This window comes from Capra hircus, chromosome 16 (genome assembly GCF_001704415.2).
Source record: "Capra hircus breed San Clemente chromosome 16, ASM170441v1, whole genome shotgun sequence".
Lineage (NCBI taxonomy): Eukaryota > Metazoa > Chordata > Mammalia > Artiodactyla > Bovidae > Capra > Capra hircus.
Window position 1 is genome coordinate 39915178 of NC_030823.1, and position 21595 is coordinate 39936772.

At 43.2% G+C, this 21595-nt stretch overlaps 1 protein-coding gene across 5 annotated transcripts in view; it reads right to left on the reverse strand.

The window, feature by feature from the left end:
* Window positions 1-21595, reverse strand: part of VPS13D (vacuolar protein sorting 13 homolog D) — a 266859-nt gene that overhangs the window by 220752 nt on the left and 24512 nt on the right. For 4 of the 5 annotated variants that reach the window (XM_018060322.1, XM_018060321.1, XM_018060319.1 and 1 more), the window contains exons 10-21: window positions 20384-20552; window positions 17872-17973; window positions 17550-17751; window positions 16348-16527; window positions 15031-15161; window positions 14129-14204; window positions 13519-13689; window positions 12211-12341; window positions 8982-9114; window positions 5252-7465; window positions 3996-4147; window positions 1749-2780 (exon numbers count right to left, since the gene is read on the reverse strand). In XM_018060322.1, the coding sequence (XP_017915811.1) occupies window positions 1749-2780; window positions 3996-4147; window positions 5252-7465; window positions 8982-9114; window positions 12211-12341; window positions 13519-13689; window positions 14129-14204; window positions 15031-15161; window positions 16348-16527; window positions 17550-17751; window positions 17872-17973; window positions 20384-20552 (4693 nt within the window). Of the gene's footprint in view, window positions 1-1748; window positions 2781-3995; window positions 4148-5251; window positions 7466-8981; window positions 9115-12210; window positions 12342-13518; window positions 13690-14128; window positions 14205-15030; window positions 15162-16347; window positions 16528-17549; window positions 17752-17871; window positions 17974-20383; window positions 20553-21595 lie in introns of those variants that run through there. The other variant, XM_013970145.2, reaches the window with a different exon arrangement.

Here is a 21595-nt window from a genome sequence, read left to right on the forward strand (position 1 = left end):
AGAAAACCTGTTTTAGGAAAAGCATTCTTGGAAACAAATAAATCCAGTAACATAATTCTGTCATTTTAGCTACAAAAAGGACTCTGTATCTATGATTTAGGGAGGCAGATACCCCTGAGTGCCATCACTGGGTAAGGCATCGGCTGAAGAGAAGAAAGGAGGAAAGAGGAAACGGAAAGAAGCCTACATCTCAGTTCACACTCTCTGCTCCCAAGTGGCAGAGCCAGTGACATGCACCCCTTATCTTTAATGCCTACCACGACAGAGGGTGACATGGTTGGATGGCATCACCAACTCAATGAACATGAGTTTGATCAAACTCTGGGAGACAGTGAAGGACAGGGAAGCCTGACATGTTGCAGTCCATGGGAGGTCACAAAGAGTTGGTCATGACTTAGCAACTGAACAACAACAAAGTAGGTGTTCAGTGTATGTCTGATAAATGAAAAAAAAAAATGAAAAAAAAAAGAAAATAGCAGGAGAAAAGGAAGGAGAAAAAACATTCGTAGAGGACGGAAGAGAAAAAAGGAGGGAATTATTAGAGATGGAGTAGTGACCATGGGGGCCACTCCAATGGCACGGGGGGTCCCCATGCAGTAGCTTCTGGACATGAACGACAGAAGGATCTCAAGGGAATGAGTTACGAAGGGGGAAGTGAAAAAAAAACCTCTAGCCACTTCATCACCAAAATAATGCAAATAATGAGTCTAAATATGCTTTGTTTGGAGGAATCCAGCTGTCACCACTTGAGCCCACTCTCAGCATGGATCTTAGCATCACTGAAAGTGGGACAACTGGGTGTTGTAGCCCTCCTGGTATAACGCAACAGGAAGCACTCGGCACCACCTATGAAGTGTCGGACCTGGATCTGATCAAGTCTTTACAGCTAACTTCCATTTCTAAAATTAGAGAATGAGAGGAATCAAATGTACCATAAAGAAACAGACAAATCCAGAATGTGAACACTCTAGGAGACACTAACCCAGCTTCTATAAACAACTGTATGGGAGGAAGACGCGGGGAAGATACCATTCACTGAATGATCATTTCTGCCACACATGTGAGGAGGGCCATACCTAGGTCATCTCATTGAACTTCCACAATCCTATGACACAGGCACCATTAAACAACCTCTGTTTACTGATGAAAAACTTGTGGGAGAAAGAAGTTAAATGGTTTGTCCACAGCCAAACAGCTGTATGGTTACAACAAAAATGCCAGCTTTCAAATCCAGGCAGTCTGACATTTAAGACACCTGTACTCTTGCTCTCAGTAAAAGCCGATAATGTTCTGAGTGAGAGGGAGATGAAAATAAAAGGCACATTTAAAAATAGCTACTCTGTACTAGTTGCTAGTTACATAGTAACATGCACCCAGTAACATGGTTACTATGTGCTAGACACATTGCCAGGTGCTTCATGTAATTTCCTCATTTAGTTACCATAATCGGACGATGGAAGATAAGGAAACAGAGGCATAAAGAAGCTAAACAATTCCACTGAATTTTACAGCCCAAAGGAAAGACAAGAAGTTACTAAAACCATTTATTTCCCCTGCCTCCAGATGGGATTAATGCTAAAACCTTTTCTGAGATATTAACATCTACCCTTTAGGAATAGACATCCAAAAGACCACATACCTCCTCTGTGAGGTATCGATTTTCTGACATAAATGCACAGTGACAGCATCTAAGTAAACAAGCTCACATTCATACTCAGAACTTAACAAGAGCCTAAGGGAACTGATACCTTGAGATCCAGTTTGGTGTTAACTGGATCCTGAAGTTCAGACTCTGCTAACGCGCTTGATTCTGACTTCACACTTTGTAGGACATCCTCAGGTGGCACCTTCATCGCATGGTTGTCTGCAGTGGAGCCAATTCCAAAAAAATCTAGGATCACGACCCAGGTCTGCAGCGTGATCAGCACATCCAAGCAGTTAAAATCAACATCAATGCTCCGGTTAACTCGATTGTAACTGGAAGAGAATTCTGGATGTTTCTTATCCACCAGGAAAACATTGATATGGACCAAGGAATCATCAAATTTACTCTTTCCCGCAAGTATCTTGGGTTCATCTACCGTTGGAGACGGAGGTGGGGTCAAGGGATAGTCCTTGTCTTGGACTTCCTTTTGCTTCTTCCGGGAGGCCGAAGTGGGTCTCTGATATAGCTGAAACACATTGGGAGCTTCCTCCATGTGAGAAGGGAGAGACCGAGGCATGTCTGGATACTCCACGTTGGACACGGAAGGGCAGGACTGAGAGAGATACTCTTTTTGTGCTAAACTAGATGGCTTTGGGGCTCCCCGAGACACCATCAGGTTCTTATATTTGGAATCTGGATTTTTCTCCAGTAAGTCCTCCATCAGCAGAGAGTGCAGGGCAATCTGAATGGATAAAGTCTGGGGGTGGTCTTTACTGAATTCCACCTCAAAATCCTGAAATTTTAAGCTCACAAGACCCTGGGCCCCCAAAGTCAGATCTCCACTTAGCTGAACTTGCAGCTCTGATATACAAAAGTTGGCTTGAATCTGGGTAAAGGATTTGACTTCCTTCACAGACAAGGACTTTTGAGAAGAGTTAGAAAGACTGGAGTGGCTGAACAATCCATTCTCCTTCCTTTCAGCGGAAGGTTCTCCACAGATACTGAGGGGAGGCAGAGGAGAATTAGGGCAGGGTGAGGATGCTGCACTGACTGGAAACTTATTCAGATCTTCACTATACACCAGATTGTCCAGCGTTTGTAAAACCTGCTCATATACATGCTTTGCTAACACCACCTGCATTCAAAGAGAAAAATTCAGTTATTCAACTACTGTCAAATGTGCTCATATGCACTGCTCACATATTTTGTATGACTTTACCCAAATGGTTTTTTAAAAATATAATTTATAAGATATATTTTATTTCAATTTATTTATTTTTAACTGGAGAATAACTCCTTTACAATATCGCGTTGGTTTCTGCTATATATCAACTCTCCAAGACGTTTTAAATTCGTTGACAGCAAGGATCCCCTCTTTATTTCTTTTTCATCCTTACACCTCTGCCTCTCTCTGACCTATATCTACTGACAAGGCCGTCCCCGAGTACCTCATGGAATAACCTTCACACGATAAATGTTCAATAAGTGCTGGTAAATGTAGGCCTGAATCTGTACAATCATTCTTTCAAACCCCACAAAACAACTACAGAAATTGAAGGAAAAGCTTTAGAAAAGAAAAAGCTTAAAAGCCGAAAAGGAAAAAATCCAGGGAAAGTGCTCTCAACCAGAGACCCATATCCAGAAACCACTGATGTCAAAAGCTACACATGTTCTGTTAACAGCACCCCGGGTTACTACAGAGCAGCTACCAAACTAACGACCAGTCACTGCTCTAGAGCCCGTGCACTGTCCTAAGACCCTGCCTATCCTTGCTGTTTTATAATGCTATGCTTTTTGCTCTCTTGCCTGTGAAAGCAGGAAAAATGACACTTTTGAAAGAAAAAGGATGAAAGATGTATACAAACATACCACACACACCCCCTGACCCATTTCATTTCAATGAGGGCAAGACTAATTCTCCCTTGAAAGGATCTGTCAACAGCTCAGATAATCAGATTGTTTTATAGGTGGGCCACATATGCCAAAAGTGTGACAAGAATTCTCTGGGAAAGAGAGATCCTGACTTTTTAAGCAATAATTTTCCTCATTTCTTAATGGCAACAGAATTAATGATTTGCCCTCTTCCACTCTATAATTCACCCCTCCACATGAAGAAGCTAACAAAGACTGATTCAGTGATAGAAGGCCATGATAAAAGGATACCATGCTTATTGGAACAAGTTATTGACAATAATGTGCATGAACAATATCTCTTTGAATTTATATTTTCCTTCCAACATTTTATATATACAAAATATAACAAGACATAAACATAACACATGTATATAACAAATACAAAATCATTACATGACTTCAACTGTCTTGACAAAAAAATCAATAGCGTGCTTACTTGAACTGGATTGACAAATTTTCCTTCAATCTTCATGATGCTAGAAGCTCCCAGGTCATCTGGACTAAGTGAGAAAGTCAGTTCAGATTCTCTCTCTATAGGGATCTTCTCCAGTTTAAACTGAATGGTCGTGTTGTTGAGGATGTGAAAAGCTGGCATAAGAGAAAAGAAATGACCAACTAGAAACACTCAGACTGACTGCGTCATTGCTGATTAAGTGAGGGTATATAAACAAGCCCAGGAGTTGCTCTTAGACCAGGAAGGCAGGTTAGCCTGGCACCGAGGGTCTATGATTGAGTACAAACCTTGGCAACTATTCCAAGACCAAAACTCACAGCAACCAAGGGTATAAGATAAATTTACACATAAAGAGCATGCTACAGCTCTTTTCATAACAGGCTCCATTTGATGGTTTCAAAATATGATGCAGTGAGCATTAACCCAGGCAAGGGTCCTCAGTAAGCTTCTCTTAACCTCCCAAGCTGGCATTTTCCAAACAAAACTGCTCATCCACGCCCAGCTTTAGACTGATCCCTCTTATTGGGCCTAACTCAGAATCAAGGACAAAACAGAATTCTAAGTGAACAACTTTTAACCCAAGCAGAGAAAGTAATCTTTTGGTAACTATGTAAAAATGAATCAGTGTATATAGGAGTTCTCAAAGGCATTAATATCTTCACCAATCAATATAGCTTACCTGATTTCTATAGATGCCAAGACTAATAGATTGAACTGCTTGGTTTTAGCAGATCAGATCGAGAATACATACTTACAAGCACTTTATTCCTAGAACCCTGCACCAAACCATTACAGAAGATGGCAGGATAGTCAACAGAGACCATAACATCCACAGACTAAATTTCACATTCTATTTCTGTCAATCCCTCCAGCTGTCTTAGGCTACAATATTTAACTAGGAAAGATCTACAGCTTAGGAATGAAAAAGTCAGATGCGTTGACTAAATTACATAATACTCTTAACAGAATCCACCCACTGAATCCCAGTGAATGAACACTCACCCAAGGGGGCCACTTAAAAAATCCTTATTTTGCCAAAAATGTTATTCAGTGGGAAAAGGTGCAAACATTCAAACATAATATGAAAGCATTCTATTAAAATTCTATTTTAACTTCTTAAATATTCACTTAGGGTAATTCTAAAAGAAAGGTTTTTGTTGTTATGTTAAGCCAGGTACTACCTTCATGGCTGGGTCTGGAATCTAAACAAAATGAGACAAAAGATACCCATGCCTCACCTTGACCTCTATGCAAAGATTCAAAGAAATCATGTCGGGTGAAGTGAGCTTCCTCCTGACTATTGGCATTGGCAGACCCAGACAGAGGGCAGAATGCCCGGCTCATTTCCAGCCCGGGGCCCTCTCTGCCTGTCAACTGAGTGCAGTTCAAAGAATATAATTTAATGTCTTTGATTTCCACTTGCAGACGGTCACTTCTGGATTCATCATCTCCTGCCACAAAATTCTGGATGAAGATCTGTCCCAAGTGTCCTACCAGCAACTCAGGACTGCCAGGCTTCCGAGGGATGGAAACCACTGGTGATTCAATGTTTATGTTCAAGATGAGCTTTACGGTGTCAGAATGAGACGCTCCTAGGCCAAACCCATATGGTTCATTTTCTTCTAAGAAAAAGGAGTCCCGGGCCTTCCTGGGAGTTTCAAAGAGCGACACCATCTCACTGTACTCAGCTGTCTTGGTGGCTAGGACCGTGGTGACTTTGGTGGCTGCACTTTTCAGCATACTTCGAAAATTTTCTTCCAGCTCATCCATGGACAACGTCAGCTCCTTCAAGAATTTAGCGGAGTGGTTGTAATGCAAGGAGGCCATCTTGAGGTTGAGAAAACATTCCTGTTTAGATTTCTCAACAAAGGTGAAACTCAGAGCATCAGTGAGGGCTGCGTCTTCCATTCTGACAAATACAGATTCATAGAAGCCAATATCACTGATGATATTTTCATAGCCTACGGAATTTCCAATGCTGACAACATACTGGTTCTTCACATTCTCCTGTGTCAAATCCATAAGCTGCAAACAGCCGAGAGAACCATTCATATCAAATGTGTTGCCCATGGAGACATTAACTTTGGTGCCACCTATACTCGCTGTTGCAATCTTTCTGCCATATTTCTCTCCATTAGCCATTCCCACCGTCCGAAGGAGCAGCAGGTTAAGTCTGTGGATTTCCACCGCAACCTCTGTGTTTTGTTCATATGTAGATTGGTAAGTTCCCTGTTCCCTGAAGCTTCTTTCAAAATCAGTCATTAAAGGTTGAGGACTCAATTCATCTTTTTCCTTGGGAAAAGATTTTTGAAGAAAACCAATCAGCTCCACAATTGTCTCTGGATTTAGGATGATATCCAAATTATTCACCTGCAATGAAATCACCTGAAGAGTGCTATCCAAATTCATGGACGGGCACTCTGAACTCACAAACTGATATTCCAGTTTTATGAGGGACTCTTGTTCTTTGGTGAGAACTCTGTCCAGAGAAATACTAGTGGCTGACTGGTTGTTCCGTGTGGCAGCACTCGTGAGGTGGGCCACGTTGGACCCAGAGACGGGAGACTGGGCCCTGCTGTCCCGGAGGCTTCCTGTTGGGATATCAAAGCTCAAGTTCTTGTGGGAGGCCATCAAAAGGTCAAAATCAGCGCCATATGTCTGCATGGTGTCCACCAGGAGCAAACCATGAACAGTGAGGGAGACCTCAGCGTCATAAGGCCTCTTCACAAAGTGAGCATTGGTGCCAAACACCTTGAGCACAGAGATGTACCGGCCATTGCTCTCAACACCAAGCTGCATGCAATTCACCTTAAACTCCGCCAGGAGGAGCTGTGACTCCACCAAGACCTCCCGAGTATGCTGCTCCAACATCACAATGCTCTGGGTCAAGTTCATCACGGAGTCTTGCAAACTTCCCCGCTGTCCCCCTTGGGGAAAAATCTTCTCCTTCATCTGAGAGTCAAAAGTCTTCGTTTCTGGGGTGGTCAGGAGAGCAAAACAATTCTTCAGAGCAGATATTTTATCTTCATTGATGTGGATCTTCAGGTCTGGTAAGTTGCCTGAGAGGACAGCTCCAGGGTACTTGGGATCTGATGTATAAATCAATCGACGTTCTAACTGGAGGTGAACGTTGAATTTCTCAACCACGTGGGTCGGTCCCACGTCAATATCCTGGACATGCTTCCAGTTGTCCTTCACACGTCCAACCATGATCTGCAGGTCGAGAAAGGACAGCGAGTACCTCTCGTACATCTTCGTGCTCATTAGATGTGCTTGAAGCTGCTCTTCACTGAACTTGACTCCAGAAAATGGAGGTGTTTTCTCCCCATTACTGCTGCTAGTCTCGGGAGGTGGGGTATTAGGAGGTGTGGCAAGAGGGGTCTTATATTCATCATCACTGAACTGATTCTCTTCCAATGCTGACCCATCCCCATTCTTCCTCTTGGAGTCATCTGCAGATGAAAACAGAAGATTTAAAGTACATGTCAGCTCTTGCCTTCCTCCTCCATTTAATGTAATAATGAAGAAAAGCAGAGAAGAGTCGGACACGACTTAAGAGACTGAACAACAACAAGAAAGAAGCAGCAGCCCTGATTTAAAAAATAAATGGATGAAAACTCTAAGCATAGTATTCTGTATTTCCCATGTATTCAGAGTGAACTTATCTACTGATTGGGAAATCAAAACACAAAGAGTAAAAGTTCATGGAACATGGGGAAAGATGGAGACCTGCTAACACAGGAACACATGTCAGGGTGCAGAAGCCAACAATGCCCTCTGGTCACTGTCCCCCCACCCCCCAACATCGGAGCTGCACTGCAGGAGCTGCCATCACCAGCCCTCCTCATTTGTTTACTTTTTCCTGTATTCATCTACGTGTTCGTTTTGTTCCCCCAACTAGGAGGTTCCAAAAGAACAGAGGTTTCCTCTGTCTTCCTCAACACAATACCCGAGTGTTAGATCAGCACTTGGTGAGCAGTAATTGCTTAATATGTCAAGTTTCCAGCCCCAAATTCACTCAACCCCTCTCTTCTGCGCCTGAGCAGTGTCGCAACAACTACAAAAACACATCCCTGGGTTTGGTCACCTGTGTCTCTGTCTCGTTAGTGTTTTATAAATCCAAGTAGGTACTCTCTGCAGTTGTGTGATCCTTTTCTTTGGATGTAATTCCCTTTTCACACCCGCTTAGGGCCAAGCTCATACCAGCCAAAGAGTAGAAACAACCAAATGTCCACCAACTGATGAGTGGATAAATATTATAAAATGTAGTATATCGATACGAGGGAACATCATTTAGCCACAAACAGAAATGAAGTATTGATAACATGCTACATGGCTTCCCGGGTGGCTCAGATGATGCAGGAGACCAGGGTTCAGTCCCTGGGTTGGGAAGATCCCTTGGAGAACGGAATGGCTATCCTCTCCAGTATTCTTGCCTGGAGAATTCCATAGACAGAGGAGCCTGGAGGGCAACAGTCCAAGGGGTCAAAGAGAAGGACACGACTAAGCGACCAACACTTTCATTTTCCCTTCTTTCACAAAATGAATAAACCTTGAAAACACTGAGCTAAGTGAAAGAAGTCATACATAAAAGGTCTCATATTACACGATTCTATTCACATGAACTGTTCAGAACAGGCAAATAAACAGAGATGGAAAGATTAGTGGTTAGCAAGGGCTAGGAGAGGTGGTAATAGAGATATGGGTCTAGAATGTCTTCTTAGGACAACGAAAATGTTCTGGAATTAGATAACAGAGAGAGCTGTACCATTTTATGAATATACCAAAAACAACTGAATTATATATTTTCAAATGGATCTCAATAAAACTATTACATAAAAAAGTAACAAGTTAACTTTGGAGCCTAGAAATGTTAAATAAACTTCTTTTTAAGCTTTACGTGGTTCAGTGAGAGAGAGAGATCAATCTGCCAAGATATGCCTTTATTACTTCCCATTCACACTGTACCTTGGGTGTTGGTCAACAGCATTCTTCCTAGATCCACAACAACCAACACAGGATTCTTGAACTTAAAGTCATCAGGAAATATCACTTGAGGGGCAGAAATGTCCAGTCGCACAGTCCACCGTTTACTCTCCTCCTATAAAAATAGAATCAAGCACAATTAAATAGCCTTGAACTACAACAGCTAAGAGAGGGCAGCTTTATCAGCTGGAGCTCAAGCCTCCCTGAAGGTCACACTACGTTCACAGGATGACCTAATGGTCTATGGTATTAAAGCAAAAAAACATTTAAGACAAAAGTGGATCCAAATGCTTAAGGATATGAGACATTACCACAGGCAAATGGCTGAAGTGGGAGAGAAAAATGTGCAAATTACTGGTTTGACGGTTGCTTGCTCTTTGATTCTGATGATCGACGGTTTAAGAAAGGTCTTATTTCTTAAGACTTAATACTTGAAAAGTATTGTAGAAATTATACAATTCAAATAAATGAGAAATCCAAATATTTTTATTTATTCATGGACATTGCTAAGCACAAACTTTCAGGCCAAAATATCTTACAGAAAAACATAAGCTTTGACATTTGAAATATAAAAAATAGACCAATTCATGAATTTGTTAATGGCTCTTCCCATGAATTCGTTATATAAATTAGCTAATTTATATAAATATTATCAAAGAAGATTATACACAGTAACAAATTAACAATTTATGTATTTTTTTCAATTTATTTATTTTAATTGGAGGACAATTACAGTACTGTGATGGTTCTTGCCATATATCAATGTGAATCAGCCATAGGTATATGTGTCCCCTCCTTCCTGAACTCTGTCCCACCGCCCTCCTCATCCCATCTCTCCAGGTTGTCACAGAGCAACAGCTTTGGGTACCCTGAGTCATACATGAAACTTGCACTGGTTATCTATTTTACATATGGTAATGTGTATGTTTCAATATTATTCTCTCAAATCATCCTACCTCACCGTCTCCCACTGAGTCCAAAAGTCTGTTCTTTATGTCTGTGTCTCTTTTGCTGCCCTGAACGTAGAACTGTCAGTACCATCTTTCCAGATTCCATCAGTTGAGTTCAGTTCAGTCACTCAGTCATGTCCAACTCTTTGTGACCCCATGAATCACAGCATGCCAGGCCTCCCTGTCTATCACCAACTCCCGGAGTTCACTCAGACTCACGTCCATCGAGTCAGTGATGCCATCCAGCCATCTCATCCTCTGTTGTCCCCTTCTCCTCCTGCCCTCAATCCCTCCCAGCATCAGTCTTTTCCAATGAGTCAACTCTTCGCATGAGGTGGCCAAAGTACTGGAGTTTCAGCTTCTGCATCATTCCTTCCAAAGAACACCCAGGGCTGATCTCCTTTAGAATGGACTGGCTGGATCTCCTTACAGTCCAAGGGACTCTCAAGAGTCTTCTCCAACACCACAGTTCAAAAGCATCAATTCTTCAACACTCAGCTTTCGCATCCATACATGACCACTGGAAAAACCATAGCCTTGACTAGACAGACCTTAGTCTGCAAAGTAATGTCTCTGCTTTTCAATATGCTATCTAGGTTGGTCATAACTTTCCTTCCAAGGAGTAAGCGTCTTTTAATTTCATGGCTGCAGTCACCATCTGCAGTGATTTTGGAGCCCAAAAAAATAAAGTCTGATACTGTTTCCACTGTTTCCCCATCTACTTCCCATGAAGTGATGGGACCAGATGCCCTGATCTTTGTTTTCTGAATGTTGAGCTTTAAGCCAACTTTTTCACTCTCCTCTTTCACTTTCATCAAGAGGCTTTTTAGTTCCTCTTCACTTTCTGCCATAAGAGTGGTGTCATCTGCATACCAGATTCCAAAGATATGCCTTAATATACAGTATTTATCTTTCTCTTTCTGACTTACTTCACTCTGTATAATAGGCTCTAGGTTCATCCACCTCATCAGAACAGACTCAAATGCATTTCTTTCCATAGTTGAGTAATATTCCATTGTGTGTATGTACCATAACTTCTTTATCCATTTTTCTGTCAAAGGACATCTAGGTTGCTTCCATGTCCTAGTTATTGTAAATATATAATTTATACATTTTATATATACTATATAAATATATAATATGGTTTATATAATTACATGTTGTAATAGTAACATTTGGTAATTATATGTAGTAGCAAAAGCTAATTTATATAAATGCCATGAAAGAGAAACCTCTTGGTCTAAGATAATCAGAAGTACTAAATGTTGTTATTTGTGTTGAAATACATCCAAAAACAAAAACACAAGACAAATTCTGCATCCCATACTACAAACCCCTAAGTGTTTCCCCAAACATCTCTGCCATCCCCTACACTCCCAGCTGGCTCTGCACCAACTACAAGCCACCCTCTGAGTGGCACACCTACTGCTGCGTCTGAGCAGCGCATCCCCAGGCCACAGGGCCAGAAGCTCAGTTTAGCTGGACTGTTGAGATGTTTCTTGGCTCTCCCTGCGCACAAGCATCCTCATGTCAGCTGGGCATTCAGCATCACAAAGTGACCATCACTCCCAGGAATCAGAACTGGGAGATCAGGCTTCCCTGGTGAACCAGCGGTTAAGAATCCTCCTTGCAATTCAAGGGACACTGTTTCAATCCCTGGTCAGGGAAGATCCCACGTGCAGCGGAGCAACTAAGCCCGCGAGCCACAGCTACTGAGCCCACACACCTAGAACCCGTGCTCCACAACAAGAGAAACCACTGCAATGAGAAGCCCGTGCACCACAACAAAGAGTAGACCCTGCTCGCCTCAACTGGAAAAAAAACCCACATGTAGCAACAAAGACCCACCACAGCCAAAAAAGTAAACAAACAAATCTTTAAAACAAAAAATTACTGGGGCATCATTCCAATTGTTTTTCTTCTGATAACAGTAAATAAAAGGGGATGTTCTTAATTGAAATATTTACAAAATGTCAGGTCTAGAAAATGGAACAAAGACAAGTTTTGGGAATGTTCTAAGATGGAAACAAGGAAGAAATAATATATGATCTAGTCTCAGTCATTTGTTTTTATTTATTACAACCTAACTGTAAAAGACATGGGATTTCATTTTTTGCTAGCTAATAAGTATTTCATAGATTCCATTTACTTATCAGTGTAACTGTACAAGCATGATTCTCTACTGTAGATAAAGAACTTCCCAGAAAGAATGCCTTCCTCTTCCCCACCCTCCAAAAGGAGCATTCGTTATGTCCACTTACAATGAAATCACCCACTAGCAATCGGTCAAGAGTCTGTCGGATTTCCGCCTTGGTCTGCATCTTCAGTCTGTTGTACTGTCTTCGCGCAGCTTCAGCCACTCTCAACTCAAGTTCAGATTGATAACCAAAACCTGCAAGATTGGAAATATCCAAGAGTCTTCTTATGGTTGGATGAAAGAACGCGCTGCAACACCTACTCTCACCAGGAATTCACCAAAGCTAAAAAACAGTCTGTACAACAAGAGTTCCTTATTCCAGCCTGAGCTGGGGTTACAGGAATGTGGCCAAGACAGTGAGGGACAGCCATGCAGAGAAAGGTTAGGTACATAAGAGATGGGTATCTAAGTTATTAGAATTTCTAGAATCATTTTCTGAAAGATTCTAAACTACTATATTTCAAAAACCTTAAAAGCATGATCATTACTGAAAGGGAATCTAGGATGATTTGCCTTCTACATTCTATCAGTGTCAGAGCAATGAAGCCAAGACATTTATGGTCACCGTCTACATGAAAGGGGCTTTCCAGAGGGCTCAGCAGTAAAGGACCCACCTGCCAATGAAGGAGACATGGGTTCAATCCCAGGAGGGGGAAGATCCCCTAGAGGAAGAAATGGCAACCCACTCCAGTATCCTTGCTTAGAAAATTCCACGGACAGAGGAGCCTGGTGGGCTGCGGTCCATGGGATCGCAAAGAGCAACTAAGCCTGCACGCACATTCATGTACATGAAAAGACTCAAAAACTGGATCAAAAACTAAAACAACTCTTATGAAAGGGGAGAGACAGATAGATTTAGGAAAGCACTACTGTTTTATCGATTTCTCTATCAACAGAATTGTTTCTTTTGCACATACTGTCTCAAATCTTTTTGGAAGACTAAGGCAGACATATGTAAAACAGTGATGACACAGAAGAGTCCAGTGATGACCTCCGCAGTATTTATTGCTGCACCAAACAAGTAAAACAGACCACTGATCCTGTCATCTAGGAGGAAATTCTTGAACATTCCTCCTAAATTCTCTGGCCTAAAATATCCTGGGTAGCCAAGGAAACCACTGTCATAATAGATGGAAAGTATTTTAAATGCATGCTAAATGAAGACAAAGAAAGAAAAAATATTAAGTCATTGATTCCTCTTGGAAGAGCAACTTTCCAAGGATATTCACTTTGATTCAGTATTGAAGGACAACCTTCCACTTACTCTCAGGCCTTTTCTGCCACTACCAGGTCACCAGAATAATAACCCTTGTCCCAGAAGTGACAACAAAGAGGTCATTAGAAAGTAACATAATCAAACAAAAAAGTTAACCTGAGGTATGAACCTTTCCCTTGTAGAAAAAGTCTGCTACTTTTTTAATAGCCTGGGGATTATATATGATGTTCAAGGGCCTCGTGCTGACATTCAGCCGCCTCTCAAAATGGCTGTGCACTGGATTTCTCTCATACAGCATCTCAAAAACCGGGTCATCTGGGTCTGCAGCTAGAGGAAAAGAACCAGAGGGGGAAAAAAAAATAAATAGAACACAGCAGAACAATCACCTTATTCTTTATAACTGGCAAAGAATCCTGAGGAAAAAAAGACATTTCCTCAATTATTTTCCAATTAAGTCTCATTTTCAAAAACTTTATAAAATAGAGAGCCTAATAAGGACAGCCTCTAGGTATCAACAGGACTCCTCAAGGCTGGGTTGTTGTATTCACTCCCATCATGGAACCCGAGACCTGGAGGCCTTGTGAGTTGCCCCAGTCACTCACCAGTCAAGGGAGAGCACAGGGGGGTCTCTAAGTCAGATAAGTATCCACACAGCAAACCCCTGGGCACAAAACAGGACTCACTCCCTCTCTGACCACTGACCAAGACTACTGATCTGTGATCATTGCATTTTTAAGGATGAATTTAAGTACACATGACAGTTTACCAGGATAATGATGGCTTCTGTCTGCAGATGCTGTTTGGAGTCCAAAAGACTGGGAGACTCTGCCAACTTCCTTTTGCTGATGAACACACACAAAACACACAAGGGTCAGGGTGAGAGGGGCCAATTCACCATGCACACATTCTCTCCCATCTTCCCCTTTGACATCACTCTCGCTTAGCACGGCCAAATCAAAACTCGTGTGACACCAGGGGATGCAGACCTGGAGGCCGAGCCCTCCAGTCTGTGCCTTCCCCAGCCTGTACAGGCAGCGTGCCACTCTGCACTCGGCACTACATGAACTACTGCTCAAAGAGGACTGGACGTGCACAGCTTTTCACACTTTTATTCTGCCCTCCCACCCTATCACCAGCCCCCCAAGCCGAAAAGTTCTGGGAAGCATAATAAGGAGCTAAAGATTCAATTCTGATTATATCTTTGCCAACTCAGTAAGATCAAAGATCTTCGTGTCTAAGAAGAATATTGTATATTAAAAAGTACACATATAGAGAAAACTTGAAGTGGTTCTTCTGTAACTCTAGAGAGATAAGTCCTATCGGTGACTAAGGATCAGAATGCGTGAAAATCACTGTCAAGATACAGAGGAAATTCAAACACTGACCCTGAAATACAGGAAACAGTCATGCAGATAGCATTTTCTTCCAAATCCAGGCAACTATTCTAAGGTGGCTACAACACCAGGTGGGGGGAAGCCACTGTCATAAATCCCACCAACACATGGTAACAAAATCAAAAAACTTATCTAACTCTAGTTATATTCTGATCAGCGTGTCTCTCTCAAAATGATCAAATATCAGAACAAATCAAGTTAATACTACTAATCGCTTGCCTAAAACAGATGGCAATTCACCAACACCCTGGATGAATCATACAGCTATACGTACTGGATTAGGGAAGACCAGAAGAGGAAACATGGTTCCTTCCGTAGCCAGGTCTTGCAGAAAGAGTCCACCCAACCGGACTAAGAGCAAGGAGGAGTTTCTTCGAGGAAGAGATTCTGCTAGAAGTTTTACACCTACAGAAGATAAATGTTAAGAGCTGATATATGCCATCATAGCCTGAAGTATTTTCAAAGTATTAGATATAATATTTTATAGTGAACTATCAGATATAATGAACTATTTCTCCTTCGAATTGGAACAAAATAACCCTATCTACATATCTATATGTCTACTTTTGTTCAGTTCAGTTGCTCAGTCGTGTCTGACTCTGCGACCCCATGGACTGCAGCATGCCAGGCTTTCCTGTCCACTGACATAAATTTGTAAGGAATATCAGAAGCTTTCCAACACAATGAATTTTAAACAGAGCACTTCTTAATTTAGTTCAAACAATCTGCTAGTTCACACTAAGTTTATGACTTCTCAGCTCTCAAGATTACAAAGTCAAAGCCAGTCAAAAACTGGCTTTTTTTTTTGGTCACTTGCCTTTAAACTACTCACAGACCTCAGATAAGTGCCTATTTTATGAACTACAATAAATCTATTTGTGAGAAGACATAACTAACATCTGGGCCATTTATTTACGTACTTTCAATTCAAATCCACAAAAAGAAGTCAAAAATTTTTCATTATTTGCAGATTCCATATTTGCGAATTTACCTACTCACTAAAATTTACTGTAACCCCAAAAATAATACATTCACAGTGCTCTGCAGACATGTGCAGAGCAGCAAAAAATTCAAGTCACCTGAAGTGCGTGTTTCCAGCTAAAGTTGAACAAGGCAACACTCTGCCTTCTTGTTTCAGCTCATACCAGTGCCCTTATCATGACCTAATTAGTGGCAATTTTTGGCATTTTTGTGCTTTTTGTTTTAGTGATTTCACTGTTTAAAAGGGCCCCCAAGCACAGTGCAGGAGCACTGTGTCTTACAGAGGAAATACATGTAGTAGATAACCTTCACTCAGACATCAGTCACAGTGTCAGTGTCGCTGGCCACGAGATCCATTAACAAATCAACAACATGTATTAAATAAGGTGTCATCAAACACACACACACACAGAACAACATTATGTATTGATCCACTGATGAATGTCATCACCAAATGCTTACAGACAACCTAACCTTGTGCTCCCCCAGGGGCCATGACTCAGTACCCATGGCAACTTTCTACAACAGAACTACCACAAATACCGAGACTCAAGTGGACACTGGTGCCTGGGGAGATAGAGAGCATCAGGAAGCATCTTGGGGGCAGCACCTGAAAACTCAAGCTGCATGAAAGCACTCTGGTTCATCTGGGGAGCCCCTTGCTCCTGGTGCAGCAGAGTCACAGTCCCTCGCTGCAGCTGCAAGTTCAGTTTCGCAAAGACGTGGTCTCGCTTTGTGTACGTGTTCATACAAGAGGCATCCGCAGTAGGGTCAAAAAACTCCTCGGAGCCTGAACATGAGGAAGAAGAGGCTTTAAGAAAACACATGGGAAAGTTTAAAAGCACTGATGGCAGTCTCAATGATATGACATTACATCTCCCTTTTAGGAAAGAACTCCAAAGTCATGGGTGACTTTTATTCACTAACATGAAACGACTCTAACCGCCTTATAAGGGCTCTGATCACCTTACTGTCAAATGAGGGGCAATGCCAAATGCATGGCAAACTACAGCGTAAGGCAGCAATGCCCAGCACGGCGCAATGCTCCATACACTGCACTGTCCACGTGGTGGCCACTACCCACAAGAGGCTCTGAGCACTGTGGCTCATGTGGCTAGCCAACTGAGAAGTGAATTTTTTATTTTATCTGAATAAATTTAAATAGCCATTTGTGACTGCGGCTACCATACTGGACAGCCTGGGTCTAAAGGGTGACTCTGGACTGGTATTCAAGCCCTCAGGGTTTCAAACTTTTTTTACTGGATCAGATTCTCTTCACAATCACTGCCACTCAGATCTGTTTGAAACCATGTAAATATTCAAATTCAGTAATGGAGTTGTAAACGAAGTATCTCTTAAAACCTACTCTCAGGCTTCGCTGAGGTCCAGTAGTAAAGAATCTGCCTGCCAATGCAAGAGACACAGGCTTGATCCCTGGTCTGGGACGATCCCACATGCTGCAGAGCAACTAAGCCCATGGGCCACAACTACTGAGCCTGTGCTCTAGAGCCCAGGAACTGGAACTACCGGGCCCACGTGCCACAACTACTGAAGCCCACGAGCCGAAACTAGAGAAAAGCCCACACAGCAACAAAGGTTCAGCACAGCCAAATATAAATAAAGAAAATTATTTTTTAAAAAACCTCTCTCTGCCTCTATAAACATGAGATAAACTGTTACAAATGTCTACCTTTTATTTTTTAATTTGAAATATACCATGGGCCAGTTTCCCAAATAATAGGTGAACCATGAACCAAGTGTCTCCCTTCACTGTAATCAAGAAGGACACATGAAAGCCAGCTCCCGCCTTACCCAGGATCTCCTCCGGAGTCCACTGCTCCTGCGGCTCCGCCATCAGGCCCTCCACTGGCTTCCCTTCAGGGCTCTGCTGCCCATACCAGCCACCCCAGCCGGGAAACCAGGACTGAAGGTACTGCAGCATCCCGCTGCCTCCCCTGGGGCCTGGGTCTCCAGGAGAGTCTCCCAGAGGATCCAGCTGAGGCTCCCGTAGGCTCTGTGTCAATCAGAAATGAGCACACATGAGGACCAAAGAGACAGGGCATGAGGTGCCACTCCTCGCTCTCTGTGCCCCCAGAAGCACTCAGCACGCTGCGTGTGACACAGGGTCTCCTACCTCTGCCAGTTCTTCCTGCTTGTGAAACCGTTCATGCACCAGTTCACGCAAAATCTTCAGTTCCTCAAAGCTCTGCTCCTCTTCAATCCGATACATTTCCTCCTGTTCGGGTGAAGAAAACAGGTGTCAGGGCTGCAGAGAAAGTGGACACCATCATGAACCCATCCAGTACTAAAGGAACCCACCTGGCCCCCAATGTTTCCAATGCTTCCAAGGCCCAGAAACCATGAAGATAAACAGTGAGTTCCATAACTGCTAAGCTTCTGGTTCAAACAGCTTTTCCGTATAACCCCGGTAGACCCTACCTGTACTCTGAGACTAACGGGAAGTGCAGAGAGAGCAGAGTGGTATTGAGTTGTTAACAGGTACATGAAGGACAAGTGTTGCTGGACTAGCCCATCTTTGCTCTGCAAAGGCAGTTTACAAAGTGCTTAACATGGTGTTACCTCAACTGATTCAAGCTGGTGGCTGGTTGTTAACCTTCCCGAGTCAGAGGAGGAAACTAAGGACCTAGTTTACAGAGCAAGTGTGCAGGCCTCCAGCTTCTTTATGTTTCATGTGGGACATTAGCAAGGAAGTGGTCGTTTTCATTCGTTTCATGCTAATTAGGAAAGAACAACAGTGGCCAGCGACACACAAAGATGTGGAGGAAAGTAGAGTCAGCTCTCCTAAGCTGTTTCTTGAAAGTGAAAGTTGTTAGTCGCTTAGTGGTGTCGGACTCTGCGTCCCTATGGACTATAGCCCACCAGGCCCCTCTGTCTATGGGATTCTCCCGGCAAGAATACTGACTGGAGTGGGTTGTCATTCCCTGCTCCAGCGGATCGTCCCAACCCAGGGATGGAACCTGGGTCTTCTGTACTGCACGTGGATTCTCTACCATTGGAGCCACCAGGGAAGCCTTACACCCTGCCACTAAGGAAAAGGGGATTATACATGTTTACTTGTTCACCTCAGTTGTAATTCAGATTTTCCCTTGCTCCATGTCTTTCCCTATGCCTTTAAGAAAACTATCTGAAACAAAAGGTCTGGTTTATTCCATCCTTTTATTAAGGCTTCTATGTCAGTAACCACGCCTGACACTCATGAAAGAAGCACTAGCAGAGTGGGTTATACCTCAGGGTGCTGGCAAGATAGGTGAGAACACCCAAGGATGCACCATTGCCACTGGTTACCACAATGGGGTGCTCTCACAGGATGAATGTGTTCCCCCAATATGTGCATGTCGAGGCCTTAATCCTCAACGTGACAGGATCTGAAAGTGGAGCCCATGGGAGGTGAACAGGTTTAGATGAGGTGATGAGGACAGGACCATCATTATGGGACTAGTTCCCTTGTAGGAAGGGAAAGACAAACAGCTCTCTCTCTGCCCAAGAAAGGCCAGGTAAACACACAGGGAGAAGGCAGCTGCCCATAAACCAGGAAGATGGTCTTCCCCAAGAACCAAATCTACTGGCACCTCGATCATGGAATTTCAGCCTCCAGAACTGTGAGAAGTAAGCATCCATTTAAAGCGCCCCACCCTGTGGAATGTTGTTATAGCAGCCCAAGCTAAGACAGGTGCTGCTGCTGCTGCTAAGTCGCTTCAGTCATGTCCGACTCTGTGCGACCCCAGAGACGGCAGCCCACCAGGCTCCCCCGTCCCTGGGATTCTCCAGGCAAGAACACTGGAGTGGATTGCCATTTCCTTCTCCAATGCATGAAAGTGAAAATTGAAAGTGAAGTCGCTCAGTCGTGTCTGACTCTTAGCGACCTTAGGACTGCAGCCTACCGGGGTCCTCCGCCCGTGGGATTTGCCAGGCAAGAGTACGGAGTGGGGTGCCATTGCCTTCTCCAAAGACAGGTGCTAAAGGGACACTTAGAAATGTTTACTAAAGAGAGTTAATTCAGACAATCCCCAGGCCAAAATTAGTCTAAACTGCTATTACAAAAACTGATGCTCGCAAAACCGAAACAAATCAAGGAGGAAAACACTCCCCACTGCCCTTCCTGAGGAGACAGAGGAGACAGACTGGAACTAGAGGAAGCTCCAGGTGTGGAGCTTCCTGCAGGTCTCTGGTCCTGCAGGTACTGAAACTGGAGCTGGCCTTCCCCTTGCTGCACACCCTCGGCCTAGGCTCTACCCCTAAAACTCCAGAGTCCATCGAGTCAGTCGCGATTAGGAAAAATGTGAAGAAAAGAGTTAGGATCAGGTGTTTGACACAAGTGACTAGATGCAGAGTCTCTCTGGGCCTTGCACAGAGAGCCAGGAGACCTGGCGGGACCATGGCCCCTTTTCCTTCCTCCCAGCCCACGGGCCAGCTCCCCTCTAACAACAGAAGATGGAGAAAGCTTCCTGCAGAGGCAAAACCCAGCCTTCTAAGTAGCTCTCACCCTAGTAAGGCCAACTTTATCCTAAAAAACTACCATCCCAAACAAAGACTTTTATTTCTTCACAGACTCCATTTTCTTCAGTCTTGAAGAGACATTCTTACCCTCTGAGTGGAGACGAGAAACGTGAGACAACACCCCTTACCTTGTCATCTGCAGACAGCAAGCCTCCTCTCAACGTGGTGAAGTACTTGTCGGTATAAGACACGGCGTCACGGGCCCGGCCCAACAAGAAGCCCCATGTGCAGCGCTTCCTCTGCTCCCGGATCTCATGCAGGTTGGCATTCAAAGCGAAATACCACCACTCTCGGCAGCTGAAACATTTCATAGCCATCTAGTTACTTACAGCAAAAGCAATGAAAATGCTATCAACCCAAGGCGATCCACAGCACACTACTCCCATTCTAGACATCTCTTGTCGGCCATCACTTTATGCTTCAAATTCAAATAATATTAGGCTAACTTCAACCTGTGGGGAAAGCTAATCTACTACATCCTCGATGGATAAACCAACAATAGTACATTACTCAATTGGTCTGAATGACCCATGACATCAGCCTCTCCCACTGACAGACAATCAAGTGATGGCTTTACAGTAAATCCCATTGTAAGATAATCAGCAAGGATTTGACTGTTAAATGGAAGACTCCAGGAAAGACTGGAAATACATAGGACCTTTAAAAAAGGTTTAATATATTGACTGGTCAAGTTGAGCACATCTACATGAAAACATTTATTTATCCTATGTGCTTGGTAAGTCACTTCAGCCATGTCTGACTCTTTGTGATGCTTTGGACATTTATGCTACAGATGTCATCAAGTGTATTACATAAATGCTGACTAAACTGGTTAGGAGAAAAGATACAAGGGAGTAGGTTCAAGAGTGCTACAAACTATTTACCACACAGTCAGATCCCACCAGAGCAAGGCTAGTCTCCTTGCTACATGAGACTGAGTTGTTGCTGTTGTTCAGTTGCTAAGTTGTATTCCACTCTTTGCAACCCCATGGACTGTAACCCACCAGGCTCCTCTGTCCATCAAGTTCTCCATGCAAAAATACTAGACAGGGTTGCCATTTCCTTCTCCCAGACCAGCGATCGAACCCAAGTCTCCTATGTCTCCTGCACTGGGCTGGCAGATTCCTTACCACTGAACCACCAAGGAAACCTACCTGAGACTGAGAGGACCTTCTAAATTCCACTATGCTTGACCTAAGAGTAAACCCATGACACCAGAGATACACAATAGCATGATAACAATGATAACAGAAATGGCATTATAAAAACCAGAAAAATCGACTATACTTTCATCTTCAACCACGTGAAAAAGACAGTGAGGCACATTTCTGATCTATATA